The sequence below is a fragment of the Kuraishia capsulata genome, genomic scaffold (assembly GCF_000576695.1).
Source record: "Kuraishia capsulata CBS 1993 genomic scaffold, Kuraishia_capsulata_scaffold_6, whole genome shotgun sequence".
NCBI lineage: Eukaryota > Fungi > Ascomycota > Pichiomycetes > Pichiales > Pichiaceae > Kuraishia > Kuraishia capsulata.
The window spans coordinates 1,154,342-1,175,664 of record NW_019172955.1 but is presented as its reverse complement, the minus strand read 5'-3'; the positions used below and the strand labels follow the sequence as shown (position 1 = coordinate 1,175,664).

Sequence of the window (21,323 nt, the reverse complement as noted above, 5' to 3'; positions counted from 1 at the left end):
TGAGATCCGATAACCAGGAAGTTGTCTCAAAGAGATCTATTTCGAGGCCTGAAATCCAGGACTTTTTCACCAAGAAACACCGGGTAAAGACATCTTCGTTTCTGAAGCCCCATACCTCGTTTATTGGCTCACAACAATCTGGTTTATCCACATATGAGGTCAAAGTTGAGCTCAAAGAGGTGGATCTGGAGAATTCGTATATGTGCGGGTTTCTGACGATCCATGGACTGACTGAACTTCATCCTGAGATCACGACTTTCTTCAAAGGCGAGATCGTGGGTCCAAAGTTCTCCTTCTTTACTGACAGAGATTCGTGGGGCTCAAATTATAGGAATGATCTCCAGCATTGGGGTCGGTTTCCAAGCTTTCGAAAGCTCGATTTCAACACCGAGAACGATTCGGCAAATGAGGAGATCTACAGAAACTACCTCAATAGCGAGTACCTGTATATGAGATGGAAGGAGGTGTTCCTGGTACCAGATGCGAGTGTCAAGGACATTAGAGGTGCATCTTTTGCTGGTTTTTACTACGTTTGTTTCAACCAGTTGACTGGCTCTGTGAGTGGATTGTACTTCCATAAGTGCTCTGTCAAGTTCCAGCAATTGGAACTGTGTCATGTGCCTGACGGTGGGTGTTCTGCGAGCTATGAGTATCAGTAATTTGGTATTTCATGGTTGCTGCAATGGGAGCTCATTTCCTCGGTTCTTTCTTTTGGTTTTGGTATTGCGCGGATTTCGTACATTTAGTATGCTGGTGATAACCAGCGTTACAGCGTTGTTTTATGAGTTAAATTGGTTATAAATGTAGTTGAGAACTAGCTCCTGGTGTAGATGAGTGTGGTTTAACGCTGTTAGATCTGACCTGTGGAAGTTCACTATGCACTTTGTTAGCTCCCGTTTTCGCCATTTAGGCGGCCTCTTTTCTCACCATTTTTTCAAGAATATTCGATCCAAGTGGCTATTTAAGCTACGATATGAAGGTTTTTTTGCATCGTTTAGCGATCATTTTCTCGTTCAACTTCAACCTTTATTGTAGCATGAAAACGCTCCTGCTTCTGTGTGTGCGGCTCGGTGCGGCTGGGACTGAAACCCCTGCGTCATACCTTTTCTTCCCCCCTATTCTTCCTAAATTTTCTCATTATATTCCATTAAAACCGAAAAATTGGTTGGTTTACAAGTTCATACACTGTTTACCGTTCATCTCCATCCTATATTTAGCCAATTATCTCATATTTCCAGAATTTTCCAAATTCTAAGAAACCAAGACAATGGACGCCACTCGAAACAAGCCAGACCACACCATTTTCGAAAAGGCGGATTTCTACCTTGATTCTCGCTACCAGGTGAAGCAAATATTGGGTAAAGGTTCATACGGAACCGTCTGCTCAGCTGTTGATCTTAATTCCAAGGGTCAGGCACAGCTCGCCATCAAGAAGGTTTCCAACATCTTCAACAAGGAACTTTTAATGAAGCGAGCTGTCAGAGAGTTGAAATTGATGAGATATTTCAAGGGCCATAAGAATGTGATTATAGACCTATTTTCTATTTGTTGTTGAGAGATATATCTAACAGTTATACAGATTGTTGGTCTTGTTGATCTCGACATCGTTCTTCTCAAGCCTTACGATGGATTGTACTGTTTCCAAGAATTGATTGATTATGATCTGGCTAGAGTAATCCATAGCTCAGTACAATTTTCCGAATACCACATTTCCAGTTTTTTGTACCAGATTTTATGTGGTGTGAAGTACATTCATTCGGCAGAGGTGATCCATCGCGACCTCAAGCCGGGCAACATCCTTGTGACAATTCACGGAACGCTCAAGATTTGCGATTTTGGGCTTGCAAGGGGAATATCAAAGGAATACTTGAACCTTGGATTGAGATCGCAGGCGATTACTAACTATGTGGCCACCAGGTGGTACCGTGCCCCCGAGTTGATGCTTTCAAGGAAGAGTTACGGGAAGGAAGGTGAGTACATTGTGCTATTTCAATGCGCTATTACGCTTTGGTTGACTAACAAAATCCTCAAAGTGGACATGTGGGCAGTGGGATGTATCTTTGGAGAGTTATATGGCCGCAGACCTTTGTTTGTAGGAAGTGACCAGATTCACCAGATCGAGGAGATCCTGAAGGTTCTAGGAACGCCTGGCAAGGAGGCAATTGTTCGTTATGGGACTCACATGGTAAGTCAAAGAACTAAGCCCAAAATTACGATTCAGACCGACTAACAAAAAAAGGCTTGGAGCTTTTTCTCTCCCCCCAAGCCTCAATACAAATGCTTATCCTGGGAGCAAGTTTATCCATATGCCTCCCCAGATGCTCATGACTTATTAGGAAAATTGCTGACTTGGAACTGTGAGGAGCGTTATGATGTGGACCAGTGCTTGGAACACAGGTACCTGACCAACATTCGCAATCCAGACGACGAGCCCGTCTGCTCCAAGCCGTTTGACTTCAGCTTCGAGTGGACAGCGACCACACTGGGCCAGCTGAAAGAGTTGCTTCAGGAGGAAGTGGCTGAATTCAAGAAAACTAGAATGATGAAGCAAAAACCAAAATATTTCTAGTCAGTTGGAACAGTTCTGGTCCAGCTTGCTCATACATTGATAGCTAAGAATACCTTTTGTTCTTTTTGTGGGGAGATTGGGCGGCGCACACCGCTGCTTCCTCTAAGTCCAAGTCTATGTTTGGTCCCGTGATTGCTGGTTTCAGCCCCAGTTTCACACCCAAAGCATATAAATCCACCGAATAAACCCCAATGGGAGCAGAGTTATCGCTGCTGGCACCGACCGCTGCAACTGTAGCGGTTTCGGCGTACGTTGACTTCTTGAACAACGTGCAGTATTCCAAGGCCGTGGGGAGTGCGCGATTCTTGAAAACAGTGAAGGCACTGGATACAGACGGAAACGTAATTGTGAAGGTGTTGATCAAGCCAATTGGAGGTCTTGATCTGGAAGAATGGGTGAACAGACTGGAAGACCAGAGGTTGACTTTGTCGGATGTGCCGAATGCTTTGTCATACGAGAAGATCATAGACAGTTCCAGAGCGGGTTATTTAATACGACCATTTATCAAGTCGAACCTTTACGACAGAATCTCGATACGGCCGTTTCTTGAGAAGATCGAGAAAAGATGGTTGGTTTACCAGTTGTTGGTGACTGTTGCCCAATGCCATGAACGAGACGTCTTCCATGGCGATATCAAGACCGAGAACGTTCTGGTTACCTCGTGGAATTGGGTCCTACTGGCAGATTTTGCTCCGTTCAAGCCTATATTCATGCCCGAGGACAATCCCAGTGAGTTCTCGTTTTATTTCGACACAAGCCAGCGTCATATCTGCTATCTTGCACCAGAACGGTTTCTGGCACCTGGAGAGGCCATCTCAGGCCGGGCAACCCTGACTAAGGAGATGGATATATTCAGTGTGGGATGTGTGATAGCTGAATTGTTTTTAGAGGGATCACCGATATTCACGCTTTCGCAACTGTTTAAGTACAAACGGGGCGAGTATAGACCGAACTTGGAGGCAATTGACGATGTAACCATAAGGGAGATGGTTCAAAGTATGGTGAGCCTGGAGCCCTCTTCGAGATTGAGTGCGGCTGAGTATTTGGAGAAGTACCGGAATTCGGCGTTTCCGGACCATTTTTATTCGTTTCTTCACACATTCATGACCTCGCTAGCAGGGCCCGGGTCGAACAAGCCCCAATCACCATACCAAAAGTTCGAGCAATGCGATATGAGAATCAGAACCGTCTACGACAACTTTGACAAAATATTGCATTTCCTCGGCTTTGCCAACAGAAAAGCCTCCGACCTTGATACCGAAACTGGAAATGTGTCCGGAACCTTACCCCACCCGTCTAATTTACTGCAAGAGGAAGCGATTCCGGTAAGACTGGATCTCCCCGGATTGCGGCGGCACACGCCTTTACCAACGAGACTGGGCTTCAACGGCGATAGTTCTGCGCTGTTAATACTGGGAATAGTATTGCACAGCGTGAGAAACACAACGCATTCGTCATACCGAATTCAGGCTTGCGATCTGATCATAGCTCTCGCGGAAAGACTACATGATGAGGGGAAGCTCGATAGATGCTTGCCGTATCTCATTTACCTGCTGGATGACCCTTGCGAGGATGTTCAGGCGGCCGCCTTAAGGTCTATTACGCAACTATTGTCCATGGTGAATGCCATTACCCCGGTGAACGCACTCATTTTTCCGGAGTACATCATTCCCCGGTTGCATGCGTTTTGGCCCCGGGCAAGCGGTGCCTATACCCGAGCTGTATTTGCGGGTGTACTTCCGTATCTGGCACATAACGCAACAAGGTTCCACGAGATGGCCAACTTGCTGAAATTACATGTGGAGGCGAGTTCCGCAATTGATCCAGAGACTGAGGGGGGATATGTGAACACTGAGTCTGTTTTCGATACCCCTAAACGTTCGCTAGAGTCAGATTTTGAGAAATTGGCGGTGAATGTTCTCACTGATTCGGATCCAAACGTCAGACTCTCTCTTCTGAGAAACATTTTGCCTCTTTGTGGGTTTTTTGGAAAGGAAAAGACCAATGACATCATACTCAGCCACCTGATTACCTATCTGAACGATAAGTATGCGCCGTTGAGAGTGGCTTTTGTGGAGAGTATTGTTGGAATATCCATCTTTGTGGGAGTCACCAGTTTAGAGCAGTACATTCTGCCTCTGTTGGTTCAAACGCTCGCTGACTCGGATGAGATCGTGGTAATAAACGTTGTCAGGGCCTTCACTGAGCTGGCCAAGCTTGGGCTTATCAGAAAGCCTTATCTGTGGGATGCTGTCAAACTGATTGCGGAACTGCTTCTCCATCCAAACGAGTGGATAAGACATTCCACTCTGTGTTTCATCATCTCTGTGGCCGACAATCTGACATTGGCTGATCTCTATTGCATGCTCTATCCGTTGATTAGACCGTTCTTCGAGTACGAACTCACAGACTTCACCTGGGAAACTCTCTATTGTTGCACCCACAAGCCGCTTTCGAGATCCGTGTATAACATGGCTAAAGTGTGGTCTTTGAAAGCAAATAAGACATTGTTCTGGCAACAGGTTCGTGGTGGTCGCAAAGATTCGTTTGGGTTTGCTGGGGTCACGTTTTTGACTAAGAAGACAGCAGGAAACACATCACGCACCCACCAGAATCGGAAGGACTTTGAGTCAGGCGTTATAAGCAACGGAGACGTCCCAATATCTCAAGAGGACAAAGGCTGGGTAGATAGACTCAAAGCGTCGGGACTAGCTGAAACTGAGATATGGAAAGTAGCCACTTTGCGGGGGTATGTTTTCCGTCTTGCAAGATCTAATAACCACTCCAACACCACAGATGCCGGCCCAATGGACCAAGAGGTGCAGAAACTTAGCCTTATGCCCAGGAACGTGTTTTTCGATGTCAGCCATAAGTCAGAGCTCGTATTCACAGATTCGGAGACTCCTACTGTGAGACCAGAAGCTCCCAAGACGAGCCCATCGAATGGTCTTTCCTCTGACAATTCCAAACAAGTCTCGACGGTAGAGACCGAGACTGAGGCTGGAAAGAGACTTAAGTCACTGGTTTTGGGCAACATGAAGAAGGCAGCTCCGTCTTTGCATGCAAACCAGGAAAATGCGTTTGCAGAATTGGACACCGTCTCCACCACGAGCCATTCTGCTCACATTGTTGCTGATGAGAAGGTGATGCTCCAGAAGATTACCACGAAGGTTCACCACAGTTATAACGGACAGAACCCTTACATCCTGGGGTTTCTGGGAAGTATCACTTTCCAGCCTTCGTTGGACGATTACTCCGAGTTTGGGCCTACGTTGAGCAACCTTCCTTCTACTGGAAGAACTTTCAATGTCACCAATAACGCCAAGGCAAAGACTGATCAGCCACATGGATGGTCTCCCAAAGGTGTTTTGGTAGCGCATATTGTGGAGCACAAAAGCAGTATCAATTGCGTAGCCGTGTCTCCCAGCAACAACTACTTTGTCACGGGTGACGAAGATGGTGAGATCAAAATTTGGGATTCTCTCAAATTGGAAAGCAATGTGACCGGCTCATCGTCTCTTTCTGTATCGCTTTCTTCTGCCGTGAAAGCCTTGAGTTTCATCGACAATAGAGACTGTTTTGCTGTTGCTTTGAAAGATGGCAGTGTTAAGATCTTCAGAGTTGGTTTCGAGAAAAACCTGAATTTCAGCAGATACAACAGGCTGAGTCTTGTGAGAGAATTTCAGTTTGGTGATGGAGAGTACGCTTGTTCCATATGTTTCTCAATTACGATGGACAAACCTTATCTTATTTTGCTAACACCTCTTAGCAAGGTGGTGATCCTGGACATCAGAACCATGGATCCGGTTGTGACCCTACAGAACAAATTGTCCCATGGCGTTGCTCGGAGCTTCTGCATTGATCATAAGAGATCCTGGATGTTGATAGGTACCAATTCTGGTGTTCTCGATCTCTGGGATTTGCGATTCGAGCTGCATCTGAAGTCGGTTAGAATGAAGGGTGGGTTCCCGATCCACGAGATCAAAGCGTGTCCACCAGAGTTTGAGATCGGGCTTAAACGGAACCGATTTGCGTTTGTAATTGGTGGGACTGGTGAGTCTGATGTGACTCTTTGGGATGTTTCGAAAATGCAATGCAGAAAGGCCTACTGTTCGTCCGGCGTGAACCTTTCTTTAGAAGATTACACTGCAATCGATGTGAACAACGACGAGACAGAATTCGAGCTGGAATCGAATTTCGACATGCTTACCCTCCAGGATAGGAAAGAAGACAAGAGTGGTACTGCGATTGCACTCGTTGAATCGTCATGGCGCCAGCAGAACCATCTTCAAAAGTCGTTCTATATTGTGAATTCAACCCATGACAAAAGGTTACTGTTTTGGAATTTGAGCACCCCCGAAGAGTCAGCTGTTGTTTCAGGAACTGCCAAGTCTGCAACGATCTTCTCATCTACCCAAATAACGCCAAATTTCACTATCGTGAGCGAAAGATACTCGTCTGAGGAGCCGCCGTCAAGCTCGAGCCTTCAGAAACTGAAGACCATGAAAACGAGGTCAACGCTGTTGAACCAGGACCAGCTCAATTCGATGAAGAACCACCATGATGCTATCACTAGCATTGCTACCATAGTCAAGCCCTACGAGATGGTGATCTCAGCTGACAGGAGCGGAGTGATCAATGTGTATAAATGAATTCAAACGCGGGTGCATTGAAATTTGTAGGTGTTAGAACGACAAGACTGAATATTGGCATACAGCGGACCATTCTTCATTGCCTAAAATTACTGTTATTTAGATTGGTTTTGAAATTGGTAGGCACTGGCTCTTTCCTCCGTGTGCCAACAATTTTATGCAATGTGGTTTACCCAAAAAATTCAAATATCAAGAAATAGGGCGTTTGGTCTAGTGGTATGATTCTCGCTTTGGGTGCGAGAGGCCCTGGGTTCGATTCCCAGAATGCCCCCTCTGTTTTTTTTTGATAACTGTGAGCTATCAGACCAAAAGAAAGATAAGCAAGACCAAAACTGCTTTTTCTTTTTCAGATTCATCTGGAGCTGCAGGCAACAAAACTTGCATTCTTATCTACGAAATAACTCAAATTAGATGGAAATCAAGCATAGAAAATTGATAAGATAATTACCTAGACAAAAACTTGACATCCAGTCCGATTACCGTGAATCAAATAGCTAAGATCACTAGATCCCGGTCCTGGACAACAGAGAACAAAATCAAAAAAAAAAAATATAGCAGCAAAAGTTCAAGCATGATAGCAATCGTTTAGGAAATGTCAAGGCTTGATAAATTGTTACCAACGTTAACCTCAAAAATCAAAGTTCACGCATGATCACTGACACTATCACCCTCATCCCTATGTGAAAACGAAGGCTTGACATCATCTTCATGTTTCAATTGCTGCACCTTGACCTCAGTCTCGAAGTCGCTCAAATAGTTGTGCCTCTTCATAGTTGGAACGAACCAAGGAGCGTTCTCGAACAAGTTGTTCATCTGCTCAAGAGGAGTCCCCTTGGTCTCAGGCAGAATTGCCCAGAAGAATATCGCATTAGTGAAGTTGCAGATGATGAACAGATAGTAGTACTTGTAGTAAACATCGTTCATAGCCTTATCAGTGATCTGACCGATCATGGTGTTCATGGCAAAACACGTCATTGTGGCAATGGCCACACCCTTGGATCTGGTGGCCGAGTTGAAAATCTCGGCTGGAATGACCCACGAAAGAGGACCACATGTGCACGAGAAGATAAAGTTGTAAATCCAGGTCGAGGCAATAAAACCGATTTGGGCAGATCTTGGCTGCTCACCCTTCCATGGTGGGAATTGAGCCAATAAAATGCATCCAACAATGAAACAGAGGCAGTTTCCGAAATTTCCCAGGATCAAAGGCCAACGTCTGCCAAGCTTGTCCACAAAAGCAATACAGAACGCTTGGGCAATCAAAGCTATGATTGAGTTGATGGCCTGATAAAGAAGTGTACGACCAGTGGAGAGTCCCATCTGGGCGAAAATAGTGGGCGAATAGTATTGAATGGCCGAAACACCAGTCATCTGAACGGAGCCTTGCAACGACACCGCGATGAACACCCTACGGAAATTGGATGGCTTCTTGATAATATCCAACCATGATGTACGGTTGAGTCTGTCATCATCAATAGCATTCTTGATATCGTTCAGTTCAACTTGAACAACAGGGGCATCCAAATCGCCACCAGACATGAGTCTTGCCAATGTGGCATGGCCCTCGTCGTAACGACCCTTTTCAATCAACCATCTGGGCGATTCTGGGAAGAAGAAAATCAACGATCCCAGAATACCTGCTGGGATCAATTGAATTCCTAATGGAACACGCCATTGGTTGTTTGTGTCGAATCCAAGGTAACAACCGTAACCAATCCAGGATGCACACAATGAACCTATTCCGAGGAAGAACTGCTGTAGGGCTGTCACACTACCTCTAATACGAGGGTGAGCCAGCTCGGCCTGATAAAGTGGAATAATCATAGTAAAGATTCCGACACCCAGACCACCGATGAATCTTCCAGACAACAGGAATTTCATATTTTGGGCACCGGCTTGGAGTCCGCTACCAAATAGGAACACTATGGCAGCACCGGTGATGGTCAAACGTCTACCCAAATATTCACTCATGAACCCTGCAAAGAAGGCACCACAGAAAGCTCCTGCCGTGAACAAGGAGACCACAAGACCTGTGTCGATAGAACTTGGGTTGTTATAGAAAGATATGAAAGACTCTGAAGCTATCACCTGGGCTATGATTCCCAGATCGTAGCCATAAGTAAAAGAACCGACCGAGGCGAAACAGCACACCAAGAACTGGTACCAGAGAGGAGATAGAAATGCCATGATAAAAACGATACAACCACTGAGAAAATAGGGGACGTCTGATTCAGTATATTCACAACAGAGATCAGTATATCACAGTGTATACTATAGTGTCACAGACTACTGTTGAGCTTACTTGAAGCATGGACTTTTCAATTTAACGCGGGATATCCGAAGTCTATATACTATATCTGTAAAATCTGATGTACTGAAAATCCCTGTTTGTTGAACCCCAGGAAATATGCACAGTTACCCCGTCTACGTCCCGCACACAAAACGAGGGGCGCGTTCTTGCGTGTGGGTTCCGGGGGAGCTGCATATTTTGCGGGGTGATGATGTCAGACACATGTACGGCTGCCACATTGGGAAGTGCTTCCTTCTGGTTGCACCCCGGCCCACCTTATTGTAGGGGCGGCAGCAGACGAGGAAGCTATTGAGTTCCGGAAAGACTGCCCCAAATGCACTCCGGATCGATTTCCCAAAACGCACGTTTGACGTCTGCAATTGTCAACCCTTTGACACAAACAAGGTCTGGGTATTTAAGAGCTAAGCATTTGTGTCCAGGGTACGTCATCTGAGGTTTAGTGGCTAGAATGGTTATAGAGTAGTCGTGACGGGGTCTCCACACTCAATGTAGTTGTGGATGTACTTTCATGCAGTGGCAGAGGGGCACAAACTTGTGGCCTTGAGGAGACAATAATGAGGGAGAGATGAACAATGCTCACTGTCGGTATAGGAGAACAATAGTCGTTTTGATTAAGGGATTTCTGAAAGGAGACAATGGTGAGAGTAGCTGAAATTTGTAGGGAACATTTATACCGCGACATAATATTAGACCAAGTGCAAGTCAATGAAATTCGGCAATGTGAACGGCTAGGAATTAGTCCTGGTTTTTGCATGCAATGGTCCATTTTGTGAACCTAGCAGGGAATCCCTCCTATGTTGGGAAATGCTAATGTGCTATTAGCATACCCTTTTTAGCTCGAAATACCGGTTGTTTAAAAGGATAAAAGACAATAACTGCCTTAGACAGTGCCACTCTTCGAAAATGATGACCTTCACCTTCAAGTTTTGGAGTAAAAGACAAAAATATTTTTTGTTAACAAATCAATCATTTGAGAGTGCTGGAAATTTGTAGACGAGACCCTTGGCTTTATTAGGCAATGCTATTCTGTAGTACAACGTCAATACTAGTTTAATACAGTGTGCATTAGCAAGAATATACTAACTAGTAATTCAAGACAGTAGCAGGTATTCTAGATATTAGAACAGTCATAGGAAATCCCAGAAATAGTTATCAGATTAATTTCCAACAGACCCTACTGGTCTTGTCATTGACAGTTCAAACTAGTTGGTTTTTGCTACACACTTATTTCAATGTTTCCTTTCCTAACAACCAGCTTCACTCAGTTTCTTCTTTCCTTCTCTCACTTTACTTCCGGCTCAAAACAGCAACACCCTCAACATGATGGGTCTGCGGGAAAAAGTCAAAACCCTTGATACTATCCACTCTGAACTTCGCACCGTTTTCAGTTTGAGTCAAAAAATACTCCAGATCACGAGCCTGAGAGTGCACATTACAGGAAATATAGATCACTCTCTTGGGGTTGAAGTCTGCGAGTTGCTTCAAGAAAATTTCATCACAACCCTTCCTGGGAGGGTCCAATATGATGGAAGTTTTATCGTGAGGCAAGTCAATTCCCTGGAAAATCTTTTCGGCTTTTCCTTGAATAAAACTTGCATTTTCCACTCCATTCAATTCCGCGTTTCGCTTGGCAAACCTTACACTCTCTTCACTGATTTCAACACCAACAACCCTCTCAACAGAGCTGGCACTCGTCACGCTGAAGAGACCAGAACCACAATACGCGTCGATTAGATAATTCTCCGATTTGTGGTCCAATTGTAAACTCTCTCTGACGTGTCCCAGAATCTTTGTAAGAATAGAATTGTTATTCTGGAAAAATTCATTGGCAACAAACTCAAACTGATAGCCTTCCACGACCTCCTTCACAATCTGGCCATTATTGGTAACACACGTCTTCAAAACCTCACCATAGGTGACATTTTCTTCTTTTAGTATGGAGATTTCTCCTGAAGGGTCCACGGACCCGTCCTCAAGCGGATCGTTTTCGGTACGGGTGTTTTCTCTGAGAAGAAAAGTAGCACCCTTCTTGTACTTCGTATAATTGTTCTCGAAATTGCGTCTCTCGTTTCTCATTCCAACGTTGATGATTGGGGTTCCGATCACACACTCCTCGATGTCCATGATGGCACCTGGGTTCATGTCCGGTATTTTTCTCCAGGTCGGTCTGCCCTTCATGCCAAAGCCAAGGTTTGGTCGCGTGGCACCGGGCTTGAGTCCCGCTCTGGGCATGTCGAAATGTGGAGTCAACTTGGTACGATATCCGTACTCAAGTGGTGATCCCACGGTCTGACCGATCTCGGGAAGTCTCTTTTGTTCGTGCAACTGACGAGCAAAGAAACGGTATGCGTTGATCACGGTTTGGCGTTTGAACTCGAGCTGTTGGTCGTACGAAACGGCCTGGTATTGACACCCAGAACACGCTCCAAAGTATTTGCACTTGATCAACGAATTATCTCTTAGAGGACTCTCCTTTTCAATCTCCAGCAGGTCAGATTCGCAGTAACTGGGGTGCGACTTGTGGATGTTGATCTTGCACGTTTCACCAGGTATGCCAAAGGGAACGAGAACAATCTGGTGAGTTTGCTCAGGATTAACTGCTTTTTCAGGGGATGGAATCAGCGCAATACAATCACCATTTGATGCGTATCTCAACAGTTTCACTCCAGAAACAACCCGGTTGTAAATGGCCTTGATCTCCACATCGTTCAGAATGGCTGTCATGGGGTTGGCAATTTGCTCCAAACCAAGCCCGTTCTCCGCAATAATTTCTTCGATTTCAAATTTCAGCACTCCAAAAGGTGAAGTAGGCTCCTGCTCCTTGTTGTTGTACTTTCTCTTCTTTTTATTGGAGTTTCTCGGTTTCTTTGGGGCCGGGCTGCCGGACACATCTTTAGTACCGTTCTTCTCTATAGCCTTAACATTTTCATTACACCCGCCGCCAACACCAGGCGACAAGGGTCTCTTAAGACCCAATCCCACGTCTTCAACTGACATTATAGCCCTTCTGGAAGTGTATACAGCAATCTGGTTGCTCAAACGATTCGCTAGTCTGGGTGTTCTCAGCAACCTGAGTAACATGCACTAGAACTAACAAAACACACCCTGGATATAGGCTGGACCTCAAGTACACAAGAAATGTTTCTCGATCTGCTGCCTTTCGCTCCCAAACCTTTTTCTTCAAAAGCTCTGTCAACTGCTGTCAAACGCTATCAGCGAACCCTACCGGCTTGAAAAAAAAAACTTTCACCGTTATCAGAGATGAGGCGACGTGTACCACCAAACTGAGGCTCAAACGGCCGAATCAGAGGCCGAGAGATGTTAAGCAAAGCCCGATAACGATTTGGCGAATATGGTGGTTTTGTAAAAGTTTTGGCTCTAGACTTGTCGACAAAGAGTACCGATTTATATGATGATATAACATCGATTTTGTTGCAAAGGGGTGAAGATTGACAGAGCTGGTGATTGACTGCGGTTTCTTTAGACCAAGTCTTATGGTTTCGCCCAAAACATTGGCAATCTCCTCGCCAGTTTTTGCTGAACAGTGGAGGTAATCACAGGCTTTCATAAAATGACCACCGAGCTGTCTTCATTTTGTGGAATCAGGCTCTAAATAGATGTGTATCTGGGTAGATCGTTTTTCACTCCATCCAACAGAACTGCAACTCCTCTGCATTTAGCGGCTTCAATGGACCAATCGACTTACGATTTCAGCATAGATATCCTTGATTCGACCGCTTATTCAATCAGAAGCACGGCCACGTGCAAATGCTATTCTCAATTCGCCTTGAAACCCATAATCTTTAACGAAAGTGTTCTCACAAAATTAACGCCGCACATAAAACAGATGCGCGCTCATAACATTACATATACATTTTAATTAATCCGAATCAAGAGATAATCAAGCTTGATTTTCCTCGGGATTCTTCTTCGATTTGGACTTTTTCTGCTTTTTTGTTCCCTCGACTGATCCCTCCAATGCAATATCCACCGGCTTTTCAGTTCCCGTCACCTTTTGCTCATCACGTGTCGCTAACTTTCTCTCCATACTATACTTTGACAACGCCTCACGGTCTTCTAGCGCTTTTGCAGCTGCTTTAGAGCTTGCTTCTTTATAACTCCTGCCCTTGGCCCGTGCCAACTCCTCTCCTCCCATCGTACATGAAACTTCAAAACTATCGTCATTTCCGTCACCAGCAACCAGGATGGTATAACGAGGACTCAATTTCGCAGAGCCTATCAAAGCGTATAAAGTCACCTTTGCTTGAGGATCATACAACAGACCTTGACCTTCTTTGGCAAAAGAAGCAAGCATTGGTCGCGACAAATCATACAGCCAATCACGGATACGCTTCAAATCCGTTCCTGCTTCCATAGAAAGAGCCCCGACATACGCCTCAAACACATCCGCAAATATTTTCTGCTTTCCTTTTTCCAAAGAAGCCTCCTGGGTTTCTTTGTGGAGCTTCTCGTCGAACTTATAGAGTCGCGCCCATTTCACGAGATTTGCATTTGACACCAGCTTGGATCGCCAAACAGTGATTTGGCCTTCACTGGCCTGTGGAAATTCTTCATTGAGAATCATAGTAATACAAGTGTTCAACACGGAATCTCCCGTCAATTCCAGCCTCTCGTTGTGCAACTGCCTAGCCAGATCTTTGGACAATTTGTTGTTCACTCGCGATTTATGGGTAAACACTCGTGCCAATAGTGACAGACTTGCTATGGGAACCAGCGGAGGTGGATAATCTCCTCCTGAAGTTCGACTGGCGTTTTTCTTGGGGACTGGAGTCTCATGCCTGGAAAGCTCCACATCGGAAAGTTGGAACGTTTCAGCACCAGCACTTCCGTCATAACTAGTGATCGCTTCATAGAAATCTTTGAGCCTGCCATTCTCAATTGCATCCTTCAACAGAGTCGCCAGCTTCATCCTGGCACTTGCAGAGTAGGTTGCCAGAATCTCCACCTTCTCAGGATCCTCTGTGGAACTGTCCGAAAGCGACTTGATCTCATCAGAACCAGGAGCAATGTTTACTATTGTCTTCATGGCCATTTGTAGCTGTCTAACAACGTTTTCCAACGTATAAACATCCACCATTTGTAGCTTCCCCGTTCTACGTCTATCTGTATAGGCCGTAGTTGATGAAGCCGTGTCCTCAGATCCACGCACCTTCTTTGGTAGCGAGCCAGATATCTCAGAAGAAGCGTCCATTGCTACTCTCTTCTTAGAGCCCATTGGTCGGTTTTCGGGTCTGGAGGTGTGCTGTGTAGGGATGGTGTCTGAAGCTGTAGAGGGCTGGGGACGGAAACTTCTCACGAGCTGGGAAGGGTAACACCTGGGATGTCCAGCCGAGCGTGGACTTGTGTAGCCGCCAAACGCACCCAATGTACCTGTACAGGATAAATGAGACTGATATACGGGTTGCAACACCCGTCGTATCATGAAAAAAATCCTCTTTTTATTCGGGCTCGTTGAAGCGCAGATAACCACTGTGGCCTTTAAGGGTGGAAAGAAGGGGAGGCAGGGTTCATGGGGGACCGGGTGAAATTTGGCAGAGCAGATAGAAGAGGCTGTTAACTGAGGGAGATTGCCAATTTACAAGATTCCAGCAATGGATCATCACACATTCAAATTATACACTATTACACGGCTGTAGTCCGACATATATGCTCAAAACCGAAACTTTTTGTCTTTTGCACGCGGAGCGGGGCTATTATTGGCGGATTTTTCAGAGACCCCAGTTTGGCTGATTTTGGGCTTCTTGAGATCGTATTCTATCTGCTCTGGACCAAGCAGACCGTCTTGTCTCGAGGATTTTTCTTCCAGCACCTGATATAGTCGTTTCGGCCTACTTTCATCCTGGTCATCCTCACTTTCTTGAGCTTCGTAAACGGGTATTGCCCCGATGGTCTCCAAAGGCACATCACCTGCAGGCTCTATCGGGACGGTGTATCTGTGTTTTGCGCTTTCTTCGTCGTCATCCTCTTCGTCGTCATCATCCTCTTCTTCATCTTCCTCCTCCTCCTCAGACTCCTCATCGGGCTGTAGACTGCCCCACGCCGTCTTTTCGACCGGATTACCCAAGTTCGACGCAACACTCACGTCTTTCTCTTCATTCATAGACATATGGGGGTAACTTGGCGGCGGACCTAGCCTTTGCATCAATGGAATCCATGGAGGTGCAACTCCAGGAGGAAGACCAAGTGCATTGCGCAGTTCAGCCGAAAGTTTGCCCGGTCGCAAATCACGATAGCTGTCGTCTCTAGTCTCGCGACCCTCATAATAAACGTCCCCAAACCCAAGCAGTGGGGGCTTCGTCTGGAACTTGAAGAAAGCGTCGTATAATTTGCCAAAATCAATATCCAATTGGCCTAGTTTTGGCTGTACACGATCACGAGTGCGCTGCGTAAGAGTGGATTCGTCTTCTTTAGTAGAGTCACGCATCTCCAATATACCTGTATCCAAAATGAACTTTGGAAGCTGAAATCCTGGCTTCTCACTCCGACGTCTTCCACCAAGATATCCGCTCCTCGATGACCAATGATCCGGAACGGGAACCACGTTGTGGAGCGTTTTCAAAAACACCGCCAACCGTGGGTCTGGAGCATCTTTATCGAACCATTCCACCTTTTCGGGTGACTTCGATTCCGATTTCAACACGGCAATCGAGATCTTAGCCATGCGTTTCAATTGTTTCTTACTCAAATGATTTTCTGATTCATCTTCCACGTAATACTCGTCCTCGTCTTTGGCCTCGTCATCACTATACATCAAATCACCCTTGGCCTTGTCTTCATCTTTGACCTTTTGTTCAGGCTCTAAATCAACCCTAAACTTGTCAAATACACGCTTGAAATCGGCGAAATTTGGATCTTCCAAAATGCCATCCACATCCACATCCATATGTACAACGTACTCCTCCTGCTCTGGTTCTGGGCTGTCCTCGGTTGATACATTCTTTGGCGCTGTAGTCACTGTTTTCGGCGTTTTGAGATCAGTCGGCACCAGCTTCTTGGCCTTAGCCTTCTCACGTCGCAGCTGGTTTTTCGACTTTTTAGCAGCGGCCATGTTGTGGGTATCGCAGCGTTCAACAAAGGAACAAGAAGTTACTGCGGTTCTTGCAAAAATGTAACGGATGGGTCGTGTACTGACACATATTTAACTATGGGTGCTACGGGTAAGCTCCTTTTACATATAAACTAGGTTGAAATTTAACAGAAATCAGCGTCAATCATGTATATAATAGTCTATGACAGATGAAAGAGGCTCAAAGACCCGTACAGGCATCCAGTGTATGTCAACATCGTGTCCTCGCATCTTCACCTCTCGACCTTTGCTTTCAGACTGGCCAGACCACTCTCAATCACCTGGAACTGGTGGTTCAGATCAGCATCTGACTTGTCCAGCTTTGCCAGAAGTCCCTTGATGGTTGTCTCCATCTCGCTGGCGATCTCTAGCGCGCTTATCGGTGCCGTCTCAGATGACAACCCTGAGGTAGCTTGTTCACGGGAAGCGCCCCGCGGAACAATGGGCTCAGTCAAACTCGTAGTTGACGCTTCTGAGTCCTTTCGTTCCATGAAAACACCAACAAACACCGGAAAACCTTGATAATTGCAGTTACTTGTTATAGACCGAAATTGGCTAACCGCCAGAAACAGGCGCCAGAGATCAGACGCCAAAAACATTTGGGCGACACACGATTCACGTATCTGAATAATTCGCGTGCCAAATGTGCCAAATGGCACAACTAAAAAGGCTTCCTTCTCAACGCAGACGACATTGAATTTTTCGAGAGTTTTTGTGTGTGATCTGGCGCCAGAACTCAGGAAGTTGCTGCCACTAGACTAGTGGACTATGATACTGCTCACGCTCGAGCTGGGAACGCGGCTCATACCGCACTCGAAGTCCAACTATGGAAGACTGTTGACAGGACTGATTTCTCGGCCAAGAGTCTACAGGACACGATCTCTGTCGATAACACAGCCCCGAGACTTAGAGGAAACTGTGAAAGATGAAGGACCCGCAAAACGTGTACCAGCGCAACAAAAACGGAAATCGAAGACCAATCCTGCGACAAAGTACAAGAGCGTTGCAGCGTATCTTTCGTATGCTCACCAAGGAGGCGTCTCTACCGATTCAACTGTGTTCAAGGGAAATGTATATGAACTCACAACGTTGGAACTACTCCAGGAGAATCTATGGCTATCGAATATCTTGCACCAAGGAGGAGCACACGACCGAGGAGTTGATGCTCGTGCCAATTGGGATCTCAACCAATTCAAAGATGCTGATCCCGTGGAATCCCCGGTGGCTTCCAGATCCATCATGGTCAATTCTAGGCGAATCAAACCACTTGTGGAGCGAAAAAATGCAGAGAGCCTCCATGTGAAGCTGTTTGTGCAGTGCAAATGCTACGAAAAAACATCAATTGATACGCGAATGATACGTGAGATTAATGGTACATATCTCAACAATGTTCCAGAGCGAGACCGGAGTCGGGTTTTCTTTATGATAGCCAGTCCCAATGGGTTCACGAAGCAGGGCAGGCGGGACTTTGACAACTCTTCCAACCCACTCATCCATTGCCAGATAGACAAAATGAACATAGTGGATACAAGGGGTAGTGGCTACGATATTACGAATTACACGCCTTCGAGAATTCGTTCTTTTTATTGCAATCCGGTAGCAGAGGCATTGCTGAAGGGGCTTGATTGGAACCTCACCCTTAAGCACAGTCGACAGGCTGAAATTTCGCATAGAACTGTATAATAAGACACTCTAGATGTAAAACTGGGAACGCCCGTTGATTTCTATGATTAAACACCATAGAGTTGCATCGGTTAGATACAACCCAGAAAAATGGCATTCTAACCAGCCTCAAGCGGTCAATGATCCAATTGTGGATCCACGCTTAACGGCCTCAATCTTTCCAATGTTCTCAAGCCATTGTGACAATCTTGGGAAGTCATTGATGTCAATGCCGATTTTCTCGGAGCCATTAACCCATGGCCACGATACAATGTCGGCGATGGAGAGATGGTCTCCCACTAAAAACCCGGTTTTGTTCCTTTCGAGTCTGATCTCAAGGACTCCAAACAGTCTACGGGTCTCTTCAGTGTAACGCTTGATCCCGTATGGCACCTTTTCAGGCGCATAGAGCACAAAGTGGTGGGCTTGGCCCTTCATAGGGCCCAAGCCAGCCATTTGAAAAAATGTCCACTCAAGCTGCTCATAATATAGCCTTGTGCCTGGCTCGTACGAGTACTTGCGCTCCTTGTCATACTTGTCAGCAAGATACAACAGAATTGCAGCTGTCTCAGAGATATGAAAGACATTACCCTTGTCGTCCACATCGGTGAGTGTGGGGATTCTGCCATTGGGGTTAATCTCCAAATACCAATCCTCCTTTTGAGTGTTCTTGCGGATGTCAATTGTACGAACGTGGTAATCGACGTTTCCAAGAAGCTCAAGGAAGATGGTCACCTTCTGTCCATTGGGAGTGGCCAAAGTGTAGAGCTTGAGGTATGGAGCCTCCAAGGCGGACTCAGCAGGGTCTCTTTCGTCAATTAAGTAGTGAACCATTGCGGTGGTGATTTTGGGTGCAGTTTTTGAGGAAAGTGTTGAGAAAGAAAGTGAAAAAGGAAGCGAAGCAGGAAGGAGTGATCAGTTTGGGGGCCTAGGGAGCTTTGCGGAGAAGGACATTTAGGACATTGATTGCTCAAATTGGCAATCAGGTGTGGCGCGAGAGAAATAGGTGTATACACTACTTCTTGGTTGTACACGCAAAATATTTTCAAATGCTTGATAGTTAGGTGCATTATCTCAGAAGGTGGTTTGTGCCTGGCTATTTCCTCAACAGCATGGACGAGTCATCCATATCGTTAGAAGAGACAAACAGACTTCGAGCGCAGCTGGGATTGAAGCCCATACCTGTGCCGGTGCCGTTGCCGGTGCAGTCTTCGACACCGGCAACCGCTTCCCAAGCCAAGGGCGAACTTAGCGTTGATGAAACAAATAAATTACGGATTTCACTTGGACTGAGACCGTTGGAAAGGCCAGAAATAAGTCGGGAGGATCAAGAGACTATGAACCAGCGGGAATTTGAGTTGAAAAAGCAACAAGAGCAGAAGGCTCAGCAAGTGCTTGAGCGCGTGGAAAACACGCGGCAGCGATTAGAACAGAAGAAACGGCCTGTGTCGGTGTTGGATTTTGGAGAAGAAGTGGATGAAGATGATTGGTTGAATAAGCTTGGAAAGAATGTTGTCTCGAAGAAAGCGGTCAAAATGCCAAGGCCCAAAAAACCCGTTGAGACGGATGATCTTGAAGGAGTTATCATTCATGGAGACCGAGATGGCGACGGCGACGTGGTTATGACATTGAAAGATGGATCTATATTTGATGATGGCGACGAATTGACCAATGATGCATTTGAAACCAAAAAGAAAGTGGAAAAATATCTTAAGGCAAAGAAACGGGGTCGTGATCTCGATGATGATGACGAAGATGATGAGGATAAAGAATTCAGCGATAGGGCTTTAGAGAAGACGAGGAATTTGGTGCACGAGCCAATAGGCGATCTCTTTGAGGATTCTGTGGAGCAAGAAAAGTCAGATTATCAAACGTTTAAGATCAAAAAGGCTAAAAAGAAGAAGGAAAACCGGCGGTCAAAGACCGTGGATGTTGATGATGAACTTGTTGAACAACTCAAGGAGCCCACACGTGTTGAGCTACAGAGTGCTGATGTAGTTGAAGACGACGAGGAGCTGGAGCGGTTTCTTAGTCTGGAGAGGAGAAAGAGACTGAAGAAACAGGTGGTGTCCGTTGAGGACGTGAAAGAGGCGGACAATCCTGAAACAATGGATACGAGCGAATCATTTGTTGTTGATGAAACCCTGGACTTTCTAAGTGGATTCAGACCGGTTGTGAAGGCGGAAGCGAAGGACTTGGGAAACAAAGAGATATCAAAACCCGAGGTTTCTAATGGTGCAGATGTGCCCGAAACTGCAAACTCACCAGATGTGACCACACCGACAAGTTCTATACTTAATAAGCTCAAAAAGAGCGAGACAGAGGCGTTTGGGTCGGGCGGAATCGGGTCTGCATTAAAATTTCTTGAGCAAAGATCTGAGATCAGCACTACTGCAAGCCACAACAGACGTTCCAGGGAACAAAGAGACGCAGAGATGGAGTTGGTGAAACTACAGCCTGTCGAAGCTGCAGGAACAGAAGGGTTGACTCGTAAGGAACGTGAAAAATTGGCAGAAGAACAGAGAGAACAGTTCCTAAAGGCCAACGCGAAGATCCAGGAAAAGAGAATGGCCAATTACAATCCAGAGATCAAAATCGTTTATCGAGACGACAAAGGCCGTGAACTCGACACAAAAGCCGCGTACAAGTTTGCCGCGCAGAAGTTCCACGGAAAGGCACCAGGCAAGAATAAGGTGGACCGCAGGAACCGTGCGGCGGACAATTGATTCAGACGCATAATGTGCTCGCGTACGTGCATGATCTAAGCCACTCGCCAGCCATGCACTAGCCACTCGCCAGCCACGCGCTAGCCACACGTGAACTTGTATAGTAGAATTAGGGGGATGAAAAAACGTGATATAAAGATAGGTCAAGCGTAGAAATTTCACCTGATAATTTTTTATCAGGGAAAGAGAAAAAGACTCCTCCCTAACTCGTTTTTCTACCCCAGGACTTTGAAATATCATCCAGGTACGCGTGCTGGATGGGGCTTAATCTCATTCCAGGGCACCATAACCATTACCCTTTTGGCCTCCCTGGTGT

At 45.9% G+C, this 21,323-nt stretch overlaps 11 protein-coding genes across 11 annotated transcripts; 5 read left to right on the top strand and 6 right to left on the bottom strand.

Annotated features, from left to right (window-relative positions):
• Positions 1 to 200: 200 nt before the first annotated feature.
• Positions 201 to 659, top strand: KUCA_T00005377001 (uncharacterized protein; the record flags this gene model as incomplete). The annotated part of the gene is made up of 1 exon (XM_022600567.1): positions 201 to 659. One exon carries the CDS (start codon positions 201 to 203, stop codon positions 657 to 659), a length of 459 nt encoding a protein of 152 aa, XP_022461376.1.
• Positions 660 to 1,267: 608 nt separating this feature from the next.
• KUCA_T00005376001 (uncharacterized protein) lies at positions 1,268 to 2,569 on the top strand (the record flags this gene model as incomplete). Its single annotated transcript, XM_022600566.1, has 3 exons — positions 1,268 to 1,522; positions 1,580 to 2,185; positions 2,240 to 2,569. 3 exons carry the CDS (start codon positions 1,268 to 1,270, stop codon positions 2,567 to 2,569), a joined length of 1,191 nt encoding a protein of 396 aa, XP_022461375.1.
• A 191-nt stretch (positions 2,570 to 2,760) lies between these two features.
• On the top strand, positions 2,761 to 7,221 carry KUCA_T00005375001 (uncharacterized protein; the record flags this gene model as incomplete). The annotated part of the gene is made up of 1 exon (XM_022600565.1): positions 2,761 to 7,221. One exon carries the CDS (start codon positions 2,761 to 2,763, stop codon positions 7,219 to 7,221), a length of 4,461 nt encoding a protein of 1,486 aa, XP_022461374.1.
• Positions 7,222 to 7,863: 642 nt separating this feature from the next.
• On the bottom strand, positions 7,864 to 9,408 carry KUCA_T00005374001 (uncharacterized protein; the record flags this gene model as incomplete). Its single annotated transcript, XM_022600564.1, has 1 exon — positions 7,864 to 9,408. The coding sequence occupies one exon, from the start codon at positions 9,406 to 9,408 to the stop codon at positions 7,864 to 7,866; it is 1,545 nt and encodes a 514-aa protein (XP_022461373.1).
• A 1,411-nt stretch (positions 9,409 to 10,819) lies between these two features.
• Positions 10,820 to 12,613, bottom strand: KUCA_T00005373001 (uncharacterized protein; the record flags this gene model as incomplete). The annotated part of the gene is made up of 1 exon (XM_022600562.1): positions 10,820 to 12,613. The coding sequence occupies one exon, from the start codon at positions 12,611 to 12,613 to the stop codon at positions 10,820 to 10,822; it is 1,794 nt and encodes a 597-aa protein (XP_022461372.1).
• Positions 12,614 to 13,433: 820 nt separating this feature from the next.
• KUCA_T00005372001 (uncharacterized protein) lies at positions 13,434 to 14,768 on the bottom strand (the record flags this gene model as incomplete). The annotated part of the gene is made up of 1 exon (XM_022600561.1): positions 13,434 to 14,768. The coding sequence occupies one exon, from the start codon at positions 14,766 to 14,768 to the stop codon at positions 13,434 to 13,436; it is 1,335 nt and encodes a 444-aa protein (XP_022461371.1).
• Positions 14,769 to 15,203: 435 nt separating this feature from the next.
• KUCA_T00005371001 (uncharacterized protein) lies at positions 15,204 to 16,601 on the bottom strand (the record flags this gene model as incomplete). The annotated part of the gene is made up of 1 exon (XM_022600560.1): positions 15,204 to 16,601. One exon carries the CDS (start codon positions 16,599 to 16,601, stop codon positions 15,204 to 15,206), a length of 1,398 nt encoding a protein of 465 aa, XP_022461370.1.
• A 251-nt stretch (positions 16,602 to 16,852) lies between these two features.
• On the bottom strand, positions 16,853 to 17,110 carry KUCA_T00005370001 (uncharacterized protein; the record flags this gene model as incomplete). Its single annotated transcript, XM_022600559.1, has 1 exon — positions 16,853 to 17,110. The coding sequence occupies one exon, from the start codon at positions 17,108 to 17,110 to the stop codon at positions 16,853 to 16,855; it is 258 nt and encodes an 85-aa protein (XP_022461369.1).
• A 277-nt stretch (positions 17,111 to 17,387) lies between these two features.
• KUCA_T00005369001 (uncharacterized protein) lies at positions 17,388 to 18,302 on the top strand (the record flags this gene model as incomplete). Its single annotated transcript, XM_022600558.1, has 1 exon — positions 17,388 to 18,302. The coding sequence occupies one exon, from the start codon at positions 17,388 to 17,390 to the stop codon at positions 18,300 to 18,302; it is 915 nt and encodes a 304-aa protein (XP_022461368.1).
• Positions 18,303 to 18,410: 108 nt separating this feature from the next.
• Positions 18,411 to 19,115, bottom strand: KUCA_T00005368001 (uncharacterized protein; the record flags this gene model as incomplete). The annotated part of the gene is made up of 1 exon (XM_022600557.1): positions 18,411 to 19,115. The coding sequence occupies one exon, from the start codon at positions 19,113 to 19,115 to the stop codon at positions 18,411 to 18,413; it is 705 nt and encodes a 234-aa protein (XP_022461367.1).
• Positions 19,116 to 19,393: 278 nt separating this feature from the next.
• Positions 19,394 to 21,007, top strand: KUCA_T00005367001 (uncharacterized protein; the record flags this gene model as incomplete). The annotated part of the gene is made up of 1 exon (XM_022600556.1): positions 19,394 to 21,007. The coding sequence occupies one exon, from the start codon at positions 19,394 to 19,396 to the stop codon at positions 21,005 to 21,007; it is 1,614 nt and encodes a 537-aa protein (XP_022461366.1).
• Between the last annotated feature and the right edge of the window lie 316 nt (positions 21,008 to 21,323).